At 34.3% G+C, this 20,498-nt stretch overlaps 2 protein-coding genes across 11 annotated transcripts; one reads left to right on the top strand and one right to left on the bottom strand.

The window, feature by feature from the left end:
• Positions 1-608: 608 nt before the first annotated feature.
• On the bottom strand, positions 609-2,862 carry LOC110814220 (membrane magnesium transporter-like protein). The gene is made up of 4 exons (XM_088210102.1): positions 2,727-2,862; positions 2,595-2,647; positions 2,389-2,489; positions 609-1,094 (listed from the first exon to the last, which is right to left on the bottom strand). The coding sequence occupies exons 1-4, from the start codon at positions 2,797-2,799 to the stop codon at positions 1,001-1,003; spliced, it is 321 nt and encodes a 106-aa protein (XP_088066228.1). The 5' UTR covers positions 2,800-2,862; the 3' UTR covers positions 609-1,000.
• LOC110814219 (uncharacterized) lies at positions 2,844-20,137 on the top strand. 10 transcript variants are annotated; one of them, XM_022041614.2, is made up of 16 exons: positions 2,844-2,983; positions 3,092-3,235; positions 3,373-3,569; positions 3,663-3,715; positions 4,431-4,698; positions 4,936-5,279; positions 5,383-5,665; positions 7,374-7,441; positions 8,346-8,597; positions 10,118-10,193; positions 12,686-12,762; positions 12,850-12,899; positions 13,130-13,214; positions 13,632-13,730; positions 19,250-19,599; positions 19,705-20,137. In XM_022041614.2, the coding sequence occupies exons 3-15, from the start codon at positions 3,407-3,409 to the stop codon at positions 19,478-19,480; spliced, it is 2,049 nt and encodes a 682-aa protein (XP_021897306.1). In that variant the 5' UTR covers positions 2,844-2,983; positions 3,092-3,235; positions 3,373-3,406; the 3' UTR covers positions 19,481-19,599; positions 19,705-20,137. The 10 variants fall into 10 exon arrangements, with proteins under 10 accessions (XP_021897306.1, XP_021897312.1, XP_021897308.1 ...); XM_022041620.2 differs by lacking the exon at positions 3,373-3,569 and having other exon boundaries at positions 3,652-3,715; positions 4,065-4,698; XM_022041616.2 differs by lacking the exon at positions 3,373-3,569 and having other exon boundaries at positions 3,652-3,715.
• The last annotated feature ends 361 nt before the right edge of the window (positions 20,138-20,498 follow it).

Consider the following 20,498-nt stretch of genomic DNA (forward strand, 5'->3'; position numbering starts at 1 on the left):
CACATATTTAAAGATATGATATTTGATGTGTAAAAAATTTAATTTTTTTAAAAATTAAAAATATAAAATAAAACAAACACTTAATCCGCAGGTGAAATGCCTTTTTTTTAAAAAAAAAAAAAAATCAAATTTTAGGTTAAATTTTTTATTATTATAATTAATTTTATAATTTTTTTTTTTCATATCAAATGCTTCAGATGCGTGACATCTAAAGTGAATATTAGCACAATCAAAATATAACACTGAATCCATATGACATTTTCATTAATGATATTAGTATGTATTAATAATCCATCACTAAATTAAAAACTTTTAAAAAGTACGTAGGTCATAGTTACAAGAAGACAGCATATGAACTAATTTGAAGTAGTACAAGAACTAATTTAATAGTTTGCTAAGAGTTACAGGTAACCAAATTAACTACAGGTACAAACCACGGGATTTTCTCCACCTCCGTGATCTCTACTTTTCGTAAAAGCTGCGTTAGAAAAGAACTAAATAGCATACTTGAAAAAGAGAAGAAGGGACAGCTTCATAAAGAAAGAAGCTGATAAACTATTACTGGCATCTAAACCAATTATCATACTGGTTGAAGCGATAACAAGAAATTTTGCAAAAGAGAAATTGACGTGATCCGCTGTATATTTAAGCCACTTTTGCGTTTACTGCTAGAAATTAGAAAGGAAGAACAAAACAACCTCAGACAATTTAGGTCCCAAACAGCGGCCCTGAATCTTCAAGATCTGGTGCTTTTTTGACATAATTAACGAAAATCTCCTTAATAATGGTCAAACATACAGCAAAAAAAGTCTCGAGTAATTGCAGATGGAAGAGAAGACGGAGACAAACCAATCTTGAGCAACTAAAAAGTGGCGAACAGCAAAATAAATTTAACATGCCACATGCTGGCCAATCCTTCAAAGTTTAGCAACCCCCAGTGTTAGCAGCATTCACCTCAATTAAAACCTGAAAAATATCCTTTCACTCTGTGGAGATGTCATCAGCATTTCAATTTCAAGTCTACTTTAGGAGGAAAGAGCTTCCCACGATGATTGAAGATCATGAAGTCTAAGTTCTCTGGTAAAGAAACTATCCTGCAACCCAGAATACAGAAAAACTTATATTAATTGCTCAAATAAACTCAAGCAACCACATTAACCAGCACTCTACAGAATAACAACTAGAGCTGAAGGAAGCTTCATCTTTGAATCATATAAGATTGAAGAACCATCTTGCAGTTAACCGCAAGCCAGAAACGTAAATAACAGGAATTGAAGTCAGAACTAGATCTTTTTTTAGCTCCAGGTAAACCTCTCAAGAAAGAAAATATAACTAAACAGGATATGTGGAAAATAACCCAAATATCCAAACAGAACATGAAAACAAGAGGTGGGACTGGTAGTAAAAGCATCCAATTAGGAATAGTCATTTGCTTCACAGATATCAAGAACACCTGAAGTGTCATAATGCAATGTGGACATTTTTATCATCCTATAAAAAAAATACTGCAGGTTGTCCCATTGATCGATTAGAATACATGTTGTAAGGTTATTTTTAGACGAAAAAGGACTGTCATAAACAAGATGCCAAGGGGGTGCCATCCATCTACAAAAAGAAAAAGTTTTACAGCTCAGTCAAAATATCTATTAGGTCTTCCCAATCCCTACTTAATATGAAGTGATGAACCCTTAAACAAGAAACATAGGATCCGGGCCAAGAGACTCTAACTGTAACAAAAGAAGGAAAAAGGTCAAAAGCCCTTCAGTTTTTTTCCTTCCAAATAACCACAGGGTAGCCAAGGTAATAAGGAAGATAAGTTATCTTCTTCTCTTCTCACTCTAGATACCATGCCGAGCCCAAAGCTCATTCTGAATGGTCCAAAGGATTGCCTAATGTTCATCCGAACTCATTCTCCCTAACCATCTTTTTTTTTTTTTTTTTTTTGTTTAATAAATCCCAAAAGAAATGATATGGAAAACATTAAACATGATGTTGCTTATGAAATCCATGGTTCAAATATGCAAAGGTTGATACTGGTTTCCTCCCTAACAGATGAGAACAGCAGATCCTACCGAAGGAATCACTTTTCAAATAAATCAGGTAAGCTACTGAGTGCGAGATGGCATTCACCTTCTTCCTCAAAGATCAATTCGCTGGTTGGCCAAGTACTTTGGGTATTCAAGACATCAAAACAATAGAAAAAACCCTAAAGCAGAACGAACTAACTTAAACTCCCTTGCGTTTTACTCTTCCCCAATTACCCCACTCAGCATAGGTATATTGCACTTCAAGATTAAATATAATTAGTTTGCCTTTCAACCGAACATAATTTTCTTTTAAAACCATATTTAAATCCAGCAAATAAATAAATCGAAAAAAAGCACATACATGTTTTCCTCCGAATCTGGTTGTATCGACATAAATTTACCGGGCACAGTTAGGGCTGCCCACATACACAATACTAACCCCATAATCAATTCCAGCACCACCTGCGCAGAATCAAACAAGAAAATATGAAAATCCATCGAAGATAAATAAAAATTAAAATGAGATACTAGATAAAAACCGGTAGGAAGAGAACATCTAACACTTACATTCGTAGGAGGCCCGGAAAATTCCTCCTCCATAATCTTTAACAATCCTCTATCTGAAAAGAAAAACAAAAAAATTGAAAAACCTCGACACAGAGAGATAGATGCATATATGCGTAAATATGAGAAAATTACATTGAATGGTTGAATAAGCGGCGTGACTGAGAATTAGGACTCCCAAGACGCCAACGATAAAACCCAGACCCATCTTTCGAAGGAAATTTTTCTTCTTCTCTGAATAGAAATATCTGAATTTCTGATCTCTGTCACTTGGGAGCTCCCAGTGATTGAGTTAAACCACCGAAGCACGATTCTGTTCTCTGCCGTCCCGTCGATGTTCTCCTCACAGTAAACGTATAAAACAAACGATGAAACTACGCCGTTTTGTAAAGGTTCAAAACTAGTAGAACGGTGTCGTGTCTAAATCTACTAGAATGGTGTCATTGCAATATAAACAGTTTTATATGGATAAAAATAATATTTTATTTTTGCTTTTACAGAAATTCTCTCAGGGTCAACCTTTTCTCTGACCGTTGTCGGAAGAGCGCAAGGCCCAGTGGCTACTACCCATTGAAGTTCAGTGACAAGTTCTCCAAATGGGAACCAGCTAACCCTAGTTTCTCGACAATTTGATTGCAGATTAGGTAAGTTCAAAATTATTCTTCTGTCTTCATCAATGCGCTGCTTATCACTACTTCTTATGCCTCTTTCACCTCTTTTCGCTTCTCATTAACTTTGGTTTTTGGGTCTTTGTTTTCCTGTTTCTCGTGTTGCTTCAAAGAGTTAAAGAGGCTTCTCATCAAGCAGTAGCAGGGATGGGTCACTCTCTGTACCTTCTTAATGGAATTCTGTTGATTAGCAAACCCAGTTTTTTCACTTGTCCCCGCAATTTTCTGACGTGTTTTGAACAAAATTCATGCTCATATACTAGAAATGGAAAATTGCCTAACCAATTTTGTCGAAAATCGTCCTTGCAAGGTTACCAATTTAAGTAAATAACTTTAGAACTGCACAGATTACACTGCTTTATCTTGTTACCATGTTTGATTCTTTGGAATAGCATCTTGGCAGGTGGGCAGAAAGTGCTTGAACTTGATCATGTTAAAAGCTCACTTCACAAAGAGGTACCTTTTTCGGCTATTTTCCTTTTGTCCTTACAATGATATGGTTAAGCCTTTCAACTATTATGCCAGTGATTCTAATTACAATGATATGGTTAATCTCTGTAATTACATAACATTTGTGTATGGTGATAAAAAGTTTATATTAAAGAGTGTTGTTGTGAGCAATAGATTATGAAATCCATATATGATATCTATGTGTATGTATGTGTCCGTGTACTTGTATGCATATGATTGGAATCTATAGAGGCTGAAAAATAGAACAAAGTAGACGTTCACGTTCACTAAATTAGCTGGGTGGTTCGACTCTATATAGAGGCTGAGTTGTGGGCTTGGCGTGGAATTCAAGCAGGTAGGATTAGGATGGAGATTGTATCCCTAATCCTCTTTGGATCATTCAGAAGCAAAGGAACAAAGAGCATTTGAGGGCTCCTCCTTTTGTGTGTGTTAGAGTACCTGTATATTTTATGTAAGGGGCATGCCTTTCAAGATGGAGATTGTCTAAAGTACCTCACTAGTATTCTGTGTAATTCTCTCTTATAAGTTCCCTTTCATGGTTGGCACTCCTTTGGAATGTATATGAGGGGAAGGAAATATGATAGCTAAGAAATATATTTCGAACTGATAACTGTAACTGATTGGAAGCAATTTGAATTCATGAAGGAAAATTTTCTTCGTGGTTCACTGTAATAATGCTCTCCTTACTGGCTTTATTTAGACCACTATTTGCAATGGAGTACTATCAGGTGACTTCCCATCTATACAATCTCTTAGAGAAATTCCAATGGAGGAGCTTACTGCTAAAGTTGTCATGGTTAGATTTGACTCCACAATTTTGCTTGAGAAGGAACTAGAGTGGAATTCTAAATCAGTTTCCAAGGCACTCTACACAATTAAATATTTACTTGAAGCCAGAGCCAAAATAATTCTTGTCAGTGACTGGAGTGAGAAAATTACTTCAAAGCTTGTTGAAGAATCAATTCCAGGTATGAGGGCTTAATTTGTTTACACTTATGATCTGAACTCTTGTTGATTGTTTCAGATAAAAAACTTTACCAAGTAGGATATCGTTGCCTTTGTTTTTACTGCATATTTATTGCAATATTGGAAAACTCAAATGGAAAAGAGAGATATGAAATTTTGAAACCCGGGTTTTGTATAGGAACTTTTGGCCATGGCAATAAGTTGCTATCCAGTTAAATATTATGTGCTCTATGTTTCAGACATCTTATCATCACTTCTCCAATACAAAGTGGTTTCAGTAAAAGGCTTATCTTTTGGCATGTCATTAAAGAGAGAAGTCATTGACGAAGCTGAAATTCTTCTTCTTGAGAATCTTTCTGAGTTTAAAGAGGAAGTTGCTAACTGTTCAAAGTTTGCCAAATTATTGTCATCTGGAGTTGATATCTTTGTTAATGACTCATTTTCCCGGTCCCATAAAGTCCTTGCATCAACTGTTGGGGTTGCTCGCTTTTGTGGTGCATGTGTGGCTGGTTTTTACTTTGAAGAATGCCTCTCCCAGCTAAAGAATGCTATAAAAGCTAACAAGAAACTTTTTGCTGCTATCGTATGTACCTACCTCTTATCCTTTTTTTTAAATAAAGTTTTGGGCATTTTTTGTCTGTTAGTGTTTGTTCTTTAATTGTCAATTGTGTCTTCTCTGAATGTAGATTGGAGGCGGCAATATATATGATAAAGCAGCTGCTTTGCAATTTTTGGCTTCTAGATGTGATGGGTTGATTTTGATTGGACCAATATCATTCCAAATAATGCATGCTTTGGGACAAGCTGTCCCTTCAAATTTATTGGAACGTGGGGCACATGAAGCCGCTTTAGATATAGTCAAGTTGGCACATGATAGAAACATACCTATTTTATGTCCAAAAGACTTTTGGTGTGTGAATGATCTTGAAAAACATTTGGAAATATTTCCTGCCCAAGGAATTTTGGATGGTGAGATAGTAATTACATCGACCATGGCATTCTATATATTTATTTTTGCTTCTTCAGCCTGGAAGAAATTGATTTCCTTTTCTTTTCTTTTTAAATTTTTTATTGGTTTGATGCTTTCAGTTACATTAATTGGCTTGCAGATAAATTCTCTAGTTTTCGCAAAACTGATTGTTAAACTTAATCATTTTTGCAATAGACTTCCATAGTTGTTAATAATTATTTTGCATTTTTTTTGGTTTAGTGTCCAGGCCTGTAACTCTATACAACGTTTAGGTTATTTTAGTCTTTTTTTTTTTCAAATATTACATTATAATAGCTTTTTCCATCTCTGGCATATTGTTTGCTATATGCTTAAGCACAGACCAAATCAAACTAAATCAAGTTACCATATCGTATATTGGCATATGTCTATGATTGTAAGTAATATTGATTTATTTTTTATAAAAAAAAATTTTTTTTTTTTTTTTTTTTTATTAAATTTTTTTGAAAAATTTTTTTTTTTTTTTTTGAAATAAAAGAAGATTCGGATTAAAAGGTACCAAGAAGGTATCGTCCAATATACAAAAGGATGTTATATGTTAATTAGCATATCAACAACTGCTCCAGTATCCTCTAAGGAGGAGATGAAACTTAGTACTATCTATTATGGAGTCATTGGAGATGAAACTGTTGGCACGATATCTTAGTTGAACTAGCTTTATAAGCTGATAATCAGAAACCATATGGTATAAAATCTATTGAGCAGTCTGATTTTAGCATCTAAAAATTGGGATATCGGCGCACATACATTTGTTTTAACTGTTGGCAGTTAAGGAAAAATATTATGTTCTTAAATGGGAAAGAAGAATGATATTTTAGCAGGGAGCAAGAAGGAGATACTACATCAACAACATCATACGAATAAGGATTGGGGTAGAACAACATGACTTTTATAGATGAATAAACTAGGCTTATTACTAGACTTTTTGACTGGTACATATTATCTGTAATAGTTGGAAGTCACAGATATGGTTAGTTTTTCAATTGGAATGACTGGTGATATTCAAGTTAGAGATGGAAATAACAATATATCTATATCTGGCGCATAAATTTGAATTGGGATTGTAGTGAAACAACATAAATGTCACTGTCATAAATGTAAAATGGTGAACTACTATATCCCTTGTTTATCTCTAATATTTTAATATCCAGGATTTATTATGCTTTATTCCTTTTCCCTGTTGCTCCTATACATCCGGTTTATAGATATCTCTTGCATCACTTTTGCTGTAAGCTCATCATTTGTTTGTAGATATGTTCAATCAGCTATATTAAGTATTATAAGATGTGGTCATTCCTAGTAAAATCGTTCTCTGTTTCCACCTCATTGTTATAAGGGTATGCAATCTCATGATTATTAGCCCATCAAATCTAGCATGAAGGGCTGAGTTTGTATGCTGCTTACAGTTCACGAATCTTTTATTATAACTTGTATGGTGCTTGGTGGGATCCAATATCAGGGATAGTTTGGTGATTAAGACGATTAGTACTATTTCTTTTCCACCTGTTAGATGCAACTAGAAGCAAAACTACCAGAAAGTAATATGTAGTTTGTCATTGATACAGTATAGCAAGCCATTGGATATATAGCTCTCATTCCTTACCTTCCAACTTCACAACAAAGACATTTTTCACTTTACATCACTTATCCTAATTTCGTTCATACTAGGTTGGATGCCAGTTGATCTTGGGCCAAGGTCGTTGGAAGAAATTAATTCTTTTCTTACCAAATGCAAGGTAAAGTAAGAAAGGAATTGATATTTTAGTGTTTCTAGTGGTGTTTTCTGTATGTTGGTATTTTCTGCTTAAGAGTTATAAACATGAGTATAATTTTAGCTAAATCTGAATATGATATGCTGAAAATTGATCCACTCAATTTTGGGTTTTTATTGTTTAGAGCATGATATGATTAGTGATGTGGATTTGGGGCATGTTATTGACTCACTAGTTACATTGTAAAACTTTATGTATAAGGGTGGTACTCCCAGTTGTTTGGTACCATGTTAATATAGTTCTACACTTTTTATTTCAAAAACAAAAAAAGAATTGATCAAGTCAAAATCTTTTCATTTTGTACTTTGGAGCATTTGTATTATTTTGTTTTGGACTTGTGCTTTTATGTGTTTTTCTGGTAATTTAAATGTCAATGATAATATTTTCTCAACCACTGGCTAGATTAGACATAAATCTTTACTATCAAGGTGTTTTAATGAAAATGGGAGTTGATAGAGAAATGACTAAAGTTGCATTTGGTTCATTTCTCATTTAGTTCATGGTTCTAATTTTAATATTAGTATTAATATGCACAATTAGAATATAATTTGTTTTATTTGAGTGACTATCCTTCCACCTTTCAAGCTAGGGGTTGAATTTCCCGCCATCAGAAGATATCAAGTGAGCCTGGTGTAACTCAAAAGCAAGTAATGTTCTAATTATGCATATTAAGACTATTACAAGAATTAGAACTAGGAATTCAATAGGAAGTGAAGAGAACACATTCTAGATGCTTTCTTATTCAGTTATCTGTTTTATTTCATGATGCTATCTTGTTCTCAGATTGCTTTTGACTTAGTTCACCCATTGTTGCTGCTGCTTTTGTCATGCTCATGTTCCTTGAATAATTTTTCTCGAACTTTTGCAGAAAATTCTATGGATTGGTCCTGTGAAATTCAGGTTCTCAAGTTCATATACAAGTGGAATGTCTAGATTGGCTCAAATGGTTCGTAAACAGAGTAAAAATGATTCTGACATAACTGTTATTGGGAATGCGGCATGTTCTGCTATAGCAGAGGAAGTAAGTTATGTTCCAGTTGTTAATATGGTAGAGCATGGTTCAGTTGCATGGGAGTTTCTGAAAGGAAGAAAGCTTCCTGCGGTCATGGCCTTAGATAGGGTATGTTAAAACTTTGCCTGCATTCACTTTTACTACTGTAAAAAAGAGAGTTGAGGGAAGAAATTTTCTGTTGTTTTAATGAAGACAATTGTTTTGTTGCTTAAGCTCTTGTCTGTCACGCTTAGATTCTCTGGTACTTCAGAGAAGAAAGGTTTTTAAATCCCTGTAATGGAGTGAAGATGCTTCACTTCATATAACTTTGGTTTTCAAAGTGCATTTCCAAACAAAAGTTTTGGGCTCTTTTATCATATCAGTGCCCAAATCAGGCTTTTCTGGAGGTATTTCGGTGACTTTAACCTTTAGAATTTTACATTTAGAATAAGAGTTTGGTATTGATATCTATGTCTGTAAGTCAATTAGAAGACCTTTTAATCTTATGACCTATTCCTCTCCAATCCGCTCTAATATGTCATTGTGAGAAATAAAATCCTTGGGTTTATTGGTTGCTAACAATGTGGTTGTAATTATGACGGCAGTAAGTTAATTTTCTTGAATTATGCAGTTTAAAGGTGGGATGCATTTGATTCTTTGGGTGGGCCTTTAATTTAATTCATCCATTCAAATAAAGAAATTAGAGTATGTTTGACTTAGCATAATAGAGAAGCTTATGAGTTGTAGAGCATAAGCGTGTGATTAGTTTAAAGCTGTACAAGCTTATTTAGCAAATATATATATATAGCTGAATTTTTCCGTCTGGCCTGATTAATTGTGATATGCCTGAACAACAGAAATTGATGAATGAATGAGTTTTTATGTCTGTTCTTTACATTCATAGATCATTGAGTTAGCATGAGAACAGCTTTATAGTGTAGTGCTTCCTCTGTTGGATGTTGGGTTTATGGCTGGTATGGTCTGAAGACTTTGTTGAGTTACCAGATCAAAAGTCTACTTCCTATCTTCATATCATTCTCATTTTCACTGGGTTCTCCACTGCTCCAATTACCCTTGGCTGTCAGAGCATTTCCTCGAGCTTGCACCCCTGTCTCGTCCCTGATCTAGAAGGTTCTTGCCATTGATAGGAAGACTTTTGACATATTGCCATTGGGTGAGAAGGTGGATTGTGTCAATGTAAGTGAAAATGGAAGGGGTTTTAGGTCAATGATTATTTTGTCGGGAAAAGAGACTGTGTAGCTGTTCAGATTACTGGGACAGTTTTTCTGGGAGAAAGGGGAAACTGCATGGGTTAGAAGTATGGTGGTTTCTAGTGACCAGATCCTTGGCTCGGGGCTGCAACATTTTAGGATAATATTATCATTTATTTGGTCATCACCAATTTATTGTAGAGCACTCATTGCTCTAACAAAAAAGCTATCCAACATCAGCTTATAAAATAAATTGCTAGATTGTAAGCTTTTCTCTAGGTAAGAAAAGTCTTAAGTTTCTTAAGAGCTTATAAACTCTACTCGACCAAAAATTTTAAGCTTTGTTGAGCAGCTTTGTCAAAGTTTTTAAAAGTTTGAGATTTTGTATACTTCTTTCTAAATATAACTCTAATTGTTAAAAGTTCATGCTTTCTGTAGTCATACCCACTCGAGATTGATTGGAATGTTGCCTACTACAATCCAGCTCAACCTTTGGTAGTTGATATTGGTAGTGGTATGTTTTCGTCAACTGCATTCATGTAATTTAATGTGCATCTTGTATAACAAACTATTTTCTAGTTTTATTTTCAGTTTAGAAAAAATGAAAACATTTTTCATTTTCCCGATTTGTGAACTTAGAAAATTTGTTTGTTGTTGAATTTAGAACTTGATGGCATTATTTTTGGTTAGGAGCTCCAGACATGAACTCCGCTGTGAACTTGTGTGAGGTGATGAAAGAGAGTGAGAAGAAGTTTTGGAGGTGAGTAGAAAAGAGAGGAGGAGATATTTTAGGGTTAGCTTGAGAGAAGAAAAGGAGAAGAGGTGGTGAGAGGAGAGAATTTAGAAAGGATACTGTTGATTAATTCAAAAATGTTGGTAGGCAAATTGTAATATGCCCATTACAGGACTGCATTCTCTTAAATTCTCACTCTAGTATGAAAATACAGAAAAATCCGACAGACCATAACATAGAGGAAATCCTAATAGTAACTACTACTGGTGTAAAACTACCAGCTATAATAACAGAATTATTCCATTTCTAAATACTCAACTCTGGTATGCCAGCTCAGCTCAGCAATTTTTTTCTTTTTATAATAAACCAAGAGTGCCTTACTACCTTCCTCAGTAGCTTTTTTATCATTTTGACCCGAGTCTTTTAGGGTCTGAACACATGTCATTCTCCTCTCCTTTTTGTTGTTATGAAAGGATAAAAAGAAATTATCTATAACCAAAATTAGGACTATGAATATATATATGTAATTTATGTATGTTTGTACATATGTATGTCGAATGTGGGTATATATGTGGTACGAACAAATTAAGGTTTAAAAAGATAGAAAAAAAGGAAAAGAAAATTGACTGTTGGCTAAATTAAGAAATAAAAATTGTAAACCAACAATTTATTTAAAAAAAATTGTAAATCAATAATAAGCTTATTCCTGACAGTTCTTGTGAGATAATTTTTTGAGTAATTATGTAAAAAACTAAGTCAATAGGAAACGATGTAATTTATTGTTTATGTTTACATGTCCTCTCACTCATATGATTTCTAGCATGAAAGCGTTAATCAAGTATGACTCTATTGCCCCTTTGCAAAACGGGAATAGAGCAGCAAAATTCTAATTCTGGATGCCTGATCTATTACTATGTGAAATAAATGTATGTGGTTAATTATTCAAAAGCTTAAGTTGATCAGAGGTTCAGTGTATTGTTATACTCTAAAAGTTCCGAAATAAGATACATGCCTTTAGTGATACATAAAGATCATACAGAAGATTCCTATCCTACATCAGTTAGATGTATATGTGTACATGCGGGGTTATGCACACAAGATATACAGACAAGAAAATAAGTAAAGTATGTATATGTTTATCTATATTGATGTGTGCATACATATGTGTATGCATGGAAATGGACAGATGTACGTATATCTATATATATATATATATTTATGTATGAAATTATGTATATGAATGTACATGTTTATCTATTTCATGTCATGTATGTAATGTATATAAATATTTAAATATCTGTCTGTTGTACTTTATGTTTGCTTGCATAGTATCTCAGTTGAACTCTGAAACAAACTTGTAATGATGATAATTAAGTACAAATAGAACTACTGAGGAAACATTGAAAGCTGTGTATTAGGTATATGATTCTTTTTAACTATATATTGTATATGATATTTATATACAGATACTTTTGCAAGTATATGAGCATATATGTGTGTATATATAGTTTTGTGAAGGATACATATATATATGTATCTATAATTGCATGTACTTATATATGTGTTGATAGATTTGCGTAAAATATATGTACATATGTACAAATATGTATACATTTAGATGTAGTTATATATGAGTTTATGTTTGTGCCTACACATTTATGTATACATATTTATTTGAATTTATGTTAGCATGTAAATTATGGTATTTAAGTATCAACAAAATATAGTTTTCTAGCTATAAAGAGATACTTTATTACTTTCAAATTGATGCTATATTTAGATTTATTTCCAAATATTTCTTTCATGTTCAACTGTAATGCATGTTATTATTTTCTCTACTATGCCATAAAGCGCATATAAAATATGAAAATTGGAAATATTTTCTCATACCAAACAGGAGCCATTTTTCTATTCTTTCAAAATCATGCTTATTTTCATTTTTATTTTCCTAATGGAAATAGAAAACAGCTTATGTTTATTGCTCCCTGATTCCTCAAAAAAGTTTATCAATATTCTTATATGATTGAAAAAGAGAATAATAATATACCATTTTCAACAACAGGAGCTAGAAAGGGAAAATTGAATGAAAAAAGTTTATGTAGACTGCGTAACGTGAGAATATCTTGTTAGAGTCTGTTAATATTTTGTATTTTTCTACACTCAGAACAAAATATATTTTCTTTAAAGTGCCATTTAAGAAAAGAACAAAAAGAGAAAGACCTCAGATTTCTGAATATTGCAAAATTTTCTTATGTTTGGAATAAAAATGACAGGTAATGGATTGTTTATCATGGGAATGTCTAGCAAGAGGAAGGATTTGAATTTTCTCGGTTTGGAAATCAATGGCAAGGTTTTCTGCTCTGTCCAGATTTCTTATTCTCCTTCTATATTTCAGTTTTATCCTTGTTTTCCCTTTTAACATATGAAATGTTTTCAGCTTGTACAGCGTTGTCTAGATTCTGTTAATCAGTTTGGCATAAAAAACAGGTATGGGCTGTAACCTTTAACAATATATATGAAACATCCACTGACCCAGCCTCCCTCCCTCCCTCTTAGGGTAATTGTAAAGCAGATATGGTATTCGTCCATTTAGTTTTGTGCTCTCTTTTCATTTCCATTTCCAATTTTGATGGCTGGTCAAAGATGCTCGTAATGCTTCCTTTGGTGATTGCTCTCTTGTTATATAATTCTATCTACATTGTTGTGGCTCTCTTCAGGTATTTCATTTCAACGAACGCAACATCCACATTTCGTTCTATTGTTTCAAACTACCCAGGAGATCTGGCTCTTGTTTCAATACAGGTAAAGACTAACTGCTTTGATTTCCAGTTGATTTGCTTCTTAAACATGAAATAAAGAATAAAGTAAAATGTTACTTAAATTGTCAATGAATTGCGAAATTCAGCTTGATTAGAAAGCATTTAGACAACTTCTCACTGCCATTGTTATTTGTGTCATGACACCACCTTTCTTCCTACATTGCCCAAAAGGAAAGAGCTGCCACTCTATGGAGGTTGGGAGGAAGTGATTTATCAGTTTCTCTTAAAATCTTATTCTTTTTCAATTTTCATTTAAGATGACGATAAAAGTATTATGAAAGTGTTGAAAATGGACTAGTGAAGAAGATAATAGTGATGTGTTCTTGTCTTTGATTTCTTTTTTAGATTATGTTCTATAATTTCATATTTGAAGTTTAAGCATGACTAAATCCTTCTACAGTGTCCAAACCCTGATTTTAACAAACCAGAGCATAGATGGACGATGCTGCAGAAGCCACTAATTGAAGCAGTGGCGGATCTCCTTGTATATAATGGAAAGGTAGACCAGCTTCCATATTCTGTGTAGTACACTATGATACTCAAAGTCTTTGGTAGAATTTGATGGAGAACTAATAGAGAGAAATAAGCTTTATGCAAAAACCTATTCTAAAAGAAATGGGAAGGCTCCATTTTCGAACCTAGTTACATCATAGTTTATCTCGTTAGTATTCTTGATTATGAGTGGACTAAGGTGCCTGTAGTTTGTGCTGTGAGTTTCAAAAGTGCTGTTAAATCAGTTTTTCACTAAAAGTGCTTTTGGTCAAAATTGTTTGCCTTTTGGTAAAAATAGTTGTATATAGTGCTATAAGTTTAAAAAAATAAAAGATGTGTATTTTGTGAAAATGAATTCTGAGATTTCAAATGTAAATTTTTACTGGAAAAAAAAAATTATTTTCTGAAAGCTATAAATTGTAGCTTTTGTGTTTAAACCTATCAAATTTTGATTTCGGCTTTTGCTAAAAGTATTTTTCATCTTACTTGTTTGGTTGCAAAATTGTTTTTTAAACTGAAAGTCATAGCCAAAAGCTGTTCCAAACGGGACCTGAGTTTTTAAGTACTTATTTTTCCTATTCTAGTTCTTTCGCTAGGCAGGTTCAACATTTTGCCCCTATTTTTTGGGTGTGGGTGATGTAGTGCTTGAATAGATTTGAAGTTAGTTGCCAACACAATGGAGACCCTAACAAAGCTTAAGCTTAGACGTCTATGATTATTCAATGATTTTCTATGCATAAAATCATCAGAAATTCAAGTATTGAAATCTGGTCACATTCCCAACTTAATTGAAATAGCATCTACTACCGTCAATATAAATAACAAAATCTTTGTCTATAAAATCCTCAATCTTCTCAGTTGATGGTGACAACACTGGAACCTTACCTTGTTAAGCTACTTTCTTGTAGGACCACTTGAAGACAAAAAGTGAGGCTTTAAGAGGCCTCAATAAAGTGATAAGTCTTCCACAATAAACATAGAATTAATGTTTATGAGTAATCTTATTTCATTTTCTATATTTGATATGATTAGATAAGTAAAGTGAGTCTCTATAAGGTTTAAGGGGTTAAAAGATGGGGAAAGCTTCAAAGGCTGGAGCATGCAACTTTTCACTGAATTTTTAAAATATCATTCAGAGCAAACACCTATCATGATATAATCACTAACATTAAACTATAAACATCAACAAGGTTGTAGTTTACTTTAGTTAAAGCAATGCTCTGCCTATTCTTAGCATTCAAGTCATGTATATATTTGGCAAAAGACCTTGTGATTTCATTTTTTTTGGGAATATGTAATAGGGCGTGACATGATGAGTGGAGTAGACTTTGGGATTGTCATTGATACCCTTACTAGAATGTAAATTTACTGTACATGGGCGGTACCCATTTTGGTACTATGTTTATAATACCATATTAGCTCTTTTTATTTCAAAAAAAAAAAAAATGTATTTGGCAAAAGACCTGTTGGGTTTAAAAGATGCAAGTATAAGGAGATAGAGGAACATTTTGTGGTTGACCTGTATAAAGAATTATTGGGCAAACTCAACAATTGATAAAATTAGGTCTTAGTCGTCTTGTTTCTATTCCACAAGGCACAGAGTAGATTACTTAAACTATTATTAAGCACTTTCATCTGGCCATTAATTTAAAGGCGAAAAGTTCTCTTCTTCTCTCAACAATCATTGACCTTAGGGGTTAATGACTTAAAGATTATTTAGTGTCGTGAACTTAGGCTGACCAACTAGATCGCCCCGGGGTGATTCTCATGAGTGCGTACAAGAGACAGGACTTCACATGCAATAACAAACCTTTTTACCTAGTTTGTGAAAGCAGGAGGGCGAAAGGGTTGAGAATCTATGAAAATGGGAAGGGTTTTCGAAAATTAATCTTTCTAGATAAGGGGGAACTTAAATGGTTCGTGGAAAAGAAAGAAGGGTATATGGGCGAAGCATCTAGTGAGAAGGAGTTACGAGCTTTGGTTGACGTGTAGAAACAATAATAGAGGGGAGTATTTAGTTTTGTCAGTGAATGGAAACCAGAGGGCAAAGAGGATTTTCTTTCCTCAGGGCGAGACATGGAAAGGGTTGGTGGAAGCTTATTGTCGCGGATTTTGAACTTGTGAACCACCTATTAAAAAACATCGAACCAAGGATATGCCTTCAATGGTGAAGAACTTATGCTTGCGGGTAAAAACGCAGGATGCTAAGGTGCCAGAGAATGCCTCTTTTAATTGTCCCCACTATAACATCCCCATTCATTTTTTGATGAATGTTGGCGGGATACATTCCTACGCGGTGACTCTGCAAAGAAAGGAGGAAAAGAAGACTCGGCTAGGGTAAAAGCACTTCGTAAGTTTTTCGGAGCGGAATGACCTGGAAAACTTAATCCGGATCCATGAGGGGCATATGAGTAAATGTCACAACGCTCCTCTCCGTAATCGAACTGGTAGCCAGACTCATAATAAAGGTTTGTCATAATGTGATTGAAAATTGAGTATCCGGGAGGGTATTTGGTTTATTAAGTATGTGGCTGTGAGTACTACCTCTACCCAAAGATATTTTGGGACATGGGTAGTGAACATGATTGATTGGGTGACTTCAAGGATATGTTTATTTTTTCTCTTAGCGACACTATTTTGTTGTGGGGTATTTACACAAGAGCTTTGGTGAATAATACCCTGATCAAAAAGGTATTTTCTCAATTTGGTTTCAAAATACTCACATCCATTATTAGATTTCAACACTTGTATATTGATATTAAATCATAGTGTTGAATTGTCGAAAAATTGGTCCAACTTCAGTTTTTTTGTATCAATAAAGGATACAAACTATTTTGTTATAGTGATATTCGTAACTCGTGAGAGACCCAATACATCACTATGAATTAATGAAAATAGTTTTGAAAGTTTGTAAATCAAATGTGGATATGAGTTTCAAATGTGTTCAGAAAATTGACACACTTCACACTGGAATGAAGTTGGATTTTTATTCCGAAACAAAGGTGGAAATAACTTTTTTAGATACAAGAAATTTGGATATCCTAAGCGATAATATCATAACATGATGGAACTTTAATTGTGCAAATGACTTACAGATTCAGAGTCTATCAGCTTGTAGGAGGTATAGGCCAGAATCCATCCTAGCATTGCCAATCATCTTCCCTGAGTCTAAGTCTTGAAATTCACATAGATTTGAGTTAAACTTAGCAGTATAATGCAAATCTTGAGATAATTTTCTTATTGATAAAAGATTGCAATTCAACTTCGGGACATAGAGTACTGAATACAAAGTCAACCATGGTGACACAACAATTGACCCCGTCCCTGCCACTTTAGCAATTGTCCCATCGGTAATCTGGATGGTGAAATCCTCCTTACACTGATTATAATTTTAAAAGAGTGACATATCTCCTGTCATATGATTCGATGCCCAAGAGTCTACAATCCACATTTGTCCTTTTGTGGAATAAGCTGAAAAATCAGTTAAACTTTTACTTTTGTGTGCAGTGGAGGCATTACCAAGGGTCTTTTGGGAAAAAAGCTTCTGCAACACTTCCATCTGCTCAGGGCTAAAAGGAGAAGCTTTTGTGGGAGTGATAGGTGAGTCTTCTGTCATCACAAGGTTGCCCCGATTTGGTTCCGGCTTTGAGATCTTTTTGTTGTTTGGTTTTCCGTGAAGCTTCCAGCATTTCTCATGGTAGTGACCTGATTTTCTACAAAATTCGCATCAAGGTCGTCCTTTCCTCCTTTGAAAATCAGTCGTCCAAGTTGTGAGAGCAGTGACGATCTCAGTTTGGTGTGCGTCGAACTGGGCTTCACCTATTACTGCTTTATTTCGAGCCGTGAGGGCTGAAACAATCTCTGTTGGGCCAAAGTGAGCTTATCCCAACACGACCTTCTTGCTTTCTTCACGGTGAACTTTAGAGAACGCCTCTCGAATGCTCGGCGGTGGCTTGGTGCCCAGAACACGACCGCGAACTTCGTTCAGATTCTTATTCAAACTCATTAAGAATTTAAAGATGCGTTTTTGTTTGGTGATGGTCTTAAACAATTGGGCGTCTTCGGGGCAACTCCATTGACGTTCTTCGAATGCGTCGAGATGTTGCCAGTTCCTAGTGAGGATGTTGTAGTACTGGGTCACTATCAACTCTCCCTGTCGCAGGTCGTGGAGATGAGTTTCTATCTCGAAGATGACAGATGTGTTGTCGCGACTGGAGTAAGATTCACGAGCGGCTTCCCATATGTCGTGTGCTGTCTTATATAGCAAGAAGTTTTCTCCAATCTCGATGGTCATGGAATTCACCAACCAGGATATGACGAGACTGTTCTCCACCTTCCATGAATGAGCACTTGGTCGTTGGCAGGAGGTACTAAGAGTTCTCCAGTGAGGTATTTGTCTCTGCCTTTTTTCCATATGAACATCAACACAGACGATGACCATTGGAGATAATTACTTCCATTTAATCTGTGCCCAGTGACGAACGAAGGAGTCTGATCAACCAGAGTGTGGTTTACCGGTGCGGTAAGGTATGATTCCGAAAGAACTTCGGGAGGAGAGGAGGTCTGCTCATCCGTGGTCATTTTATGCGAACGAGATGATGATTTCGGATCAGGTATGCTTTGATACCATGAAGTTTTTGAGAATGGAAAATTCTCAAAATTTTCTCTTATTTCTTTCATTCATCGGGTTGCCATTATATAGGCAGATGGAGGAGAATAAAACAAAAATAACAACCTTCCTCAACAAAAGGAATAAACGTAAAATGGCAGAGGCAGAGGCATCCCCAGCTGCCATACTCGACACCTGCACAAAAAGACAAAAAAGGAGAATAACAGAATAAAGGGTAAAATGGTAAGAAATGGGAAGAGATTGGTCTTGCAATATTTCTACACTTGTTTTATGTGGGAATATATCAATTTAGTGAGACCTTTGAGCCTCTTTTATCTACGTATGTTCTCATGGTGAAAGTGGCCTAAGGTTCCAAACACAACCACGAGAAGATTGAGTCTATTTTAGATGAAGCCTTTGTTCCTTTAACCGGTGGCAATATCTGTCACTATAGAGCTAAGTGACAAAAGTACAAATTTGTGCATAAGAGTAGTGAATTCACTTTTTAAGGTTTCATTCTCTTCCAGAACATGGAGAAAGCTGTACCTAGCAATGGGAGGAAAAGATTAAATCTCTTCGAGTTGTTTATTAGTATTTTTGATGTAGGATGAGGAGAGAATGAAGATAAAAGTAGTAAAGGAACAAATTAAAATGGAGATATCGGATCTTAATAATTAGCTCTGAATTCTTAATTTTAATATACATAAAATTTCTAAAATTATTTCAAAAGTGTTCTTTATGCAGGGTGAACCATATATCCAAAATAAATGAAGTCTTGACTGACATTGGAAGACAAACCAAAGCAGATAGTATAAACTAAGCCATTAGACCAAGACTAGCTATTTCTCCTAGAGTAAACATTTTATACATTAAAATTTTCCATTACTTACTAGTACTTAAATCAAAATTTCTTTTAGGTGTTTCTACAATCTGACATAGAGGCAGTTGTTCTGAGAATGAAAGATCAGTTTCTGCAATATGGAAAAGGTAAATTTGCACTTGTGCATAACCAGTATGATGACAAAACAAACAACCCATTTTGGCTCGAGGAGAACCCATTTGGAGTGAGATCAGATTGGGAGCAACATGTTCTAGACCGAGGCTGCCCTATGTATAGACTAGTGCTTTCGAAATCCATTACTATTTGATGAACTACTAAATTTTTTGCGGGCATTGGATCGTTGATACATCCTCAGATTTTCCAAGATGAACTGCAGAGAACTCTATTTACATTTAAGTTGGGTCGCTACATCCACATTTCGTAGAGGTAAACAATTCTCTTAGAGTTTGGTTCCTGATAATTTCATTGTCTTAATAAACTGCTGCAGTTTTGTCTATGACTGATCAAATGTGGTGTTCTTTGTCCTCTCAGTATTAACCTTGCATTAAAAGTTATAATTGAAGCTGTTACATAGCGGTGCCATGAGGAGTCAGCAGATGCTTACCTATTGCTTCTTTCTGTAAAATTGTTTACAAACCATATACAGAACTATTTGAAATTAAAGTAGACAGAAAGAATACCTGGAAGATAACGGAAAACTAGAAGCAGCGATATTTTTGTTCATGGAGATCAGAATAAATCGGGATGTAAAGGCCTAAACCAGAGCAGCTAGAGGTATTATTTACCTCAGCAATCCATGAAACTTCATGGAAGAAGAAAACATATGAGAACGAGGGAAAGGCATGAGGACTAATCTCATTTATGTACTATGATTGCTTTACTCTATTTTTTTCTTTAGATATTACATTCTAATTATTGTAACCTTGGTGTATAATATTATTATGAAAGAATATTTGTATGTTCATTCCGTGATTTATAACGAATCGGACCACTAAATTTATTAAGTATTCATTCATCGCTTGTTAGATCCTTGATGATCTTATATTTTTCCTTTTGCTTGTAGAAAGTATTGCAAATATTTCTCCTAATCATAACACAACTAAGTTACCCTAGATTATCTACTAAAAAAAAAAAAATTTACCCTAGATTATCTTCCTTTATTCTATTTTTGAAAAAATTGATTGGTTAGTATAATATATTAAAGAAAAGTTATCTCTTAATTAAATAATGAATAATATTTTCATATTACGAATTTGAACAAGATTCACTTTAAAATTTTTATGAAACAATTTTAAATCGACATATATAATTAATTTCGGTGTAAG

The sequence above is a fragment of the Carica papaya genome, chromosome 8, assembly GCF_054855325.1.
Source record: "Carica papaya isolate Zhongbai chromosome 8, ASM5485532v1, whole genome shotgun sequence".
NCBI classification, from domain to species: domain Eukaryota; kingdom Viridiplantae; phylum Streptophyta; class Magnoliopsida; order Brassicales; family Caricaceae; genus Carica; species Carica papaya.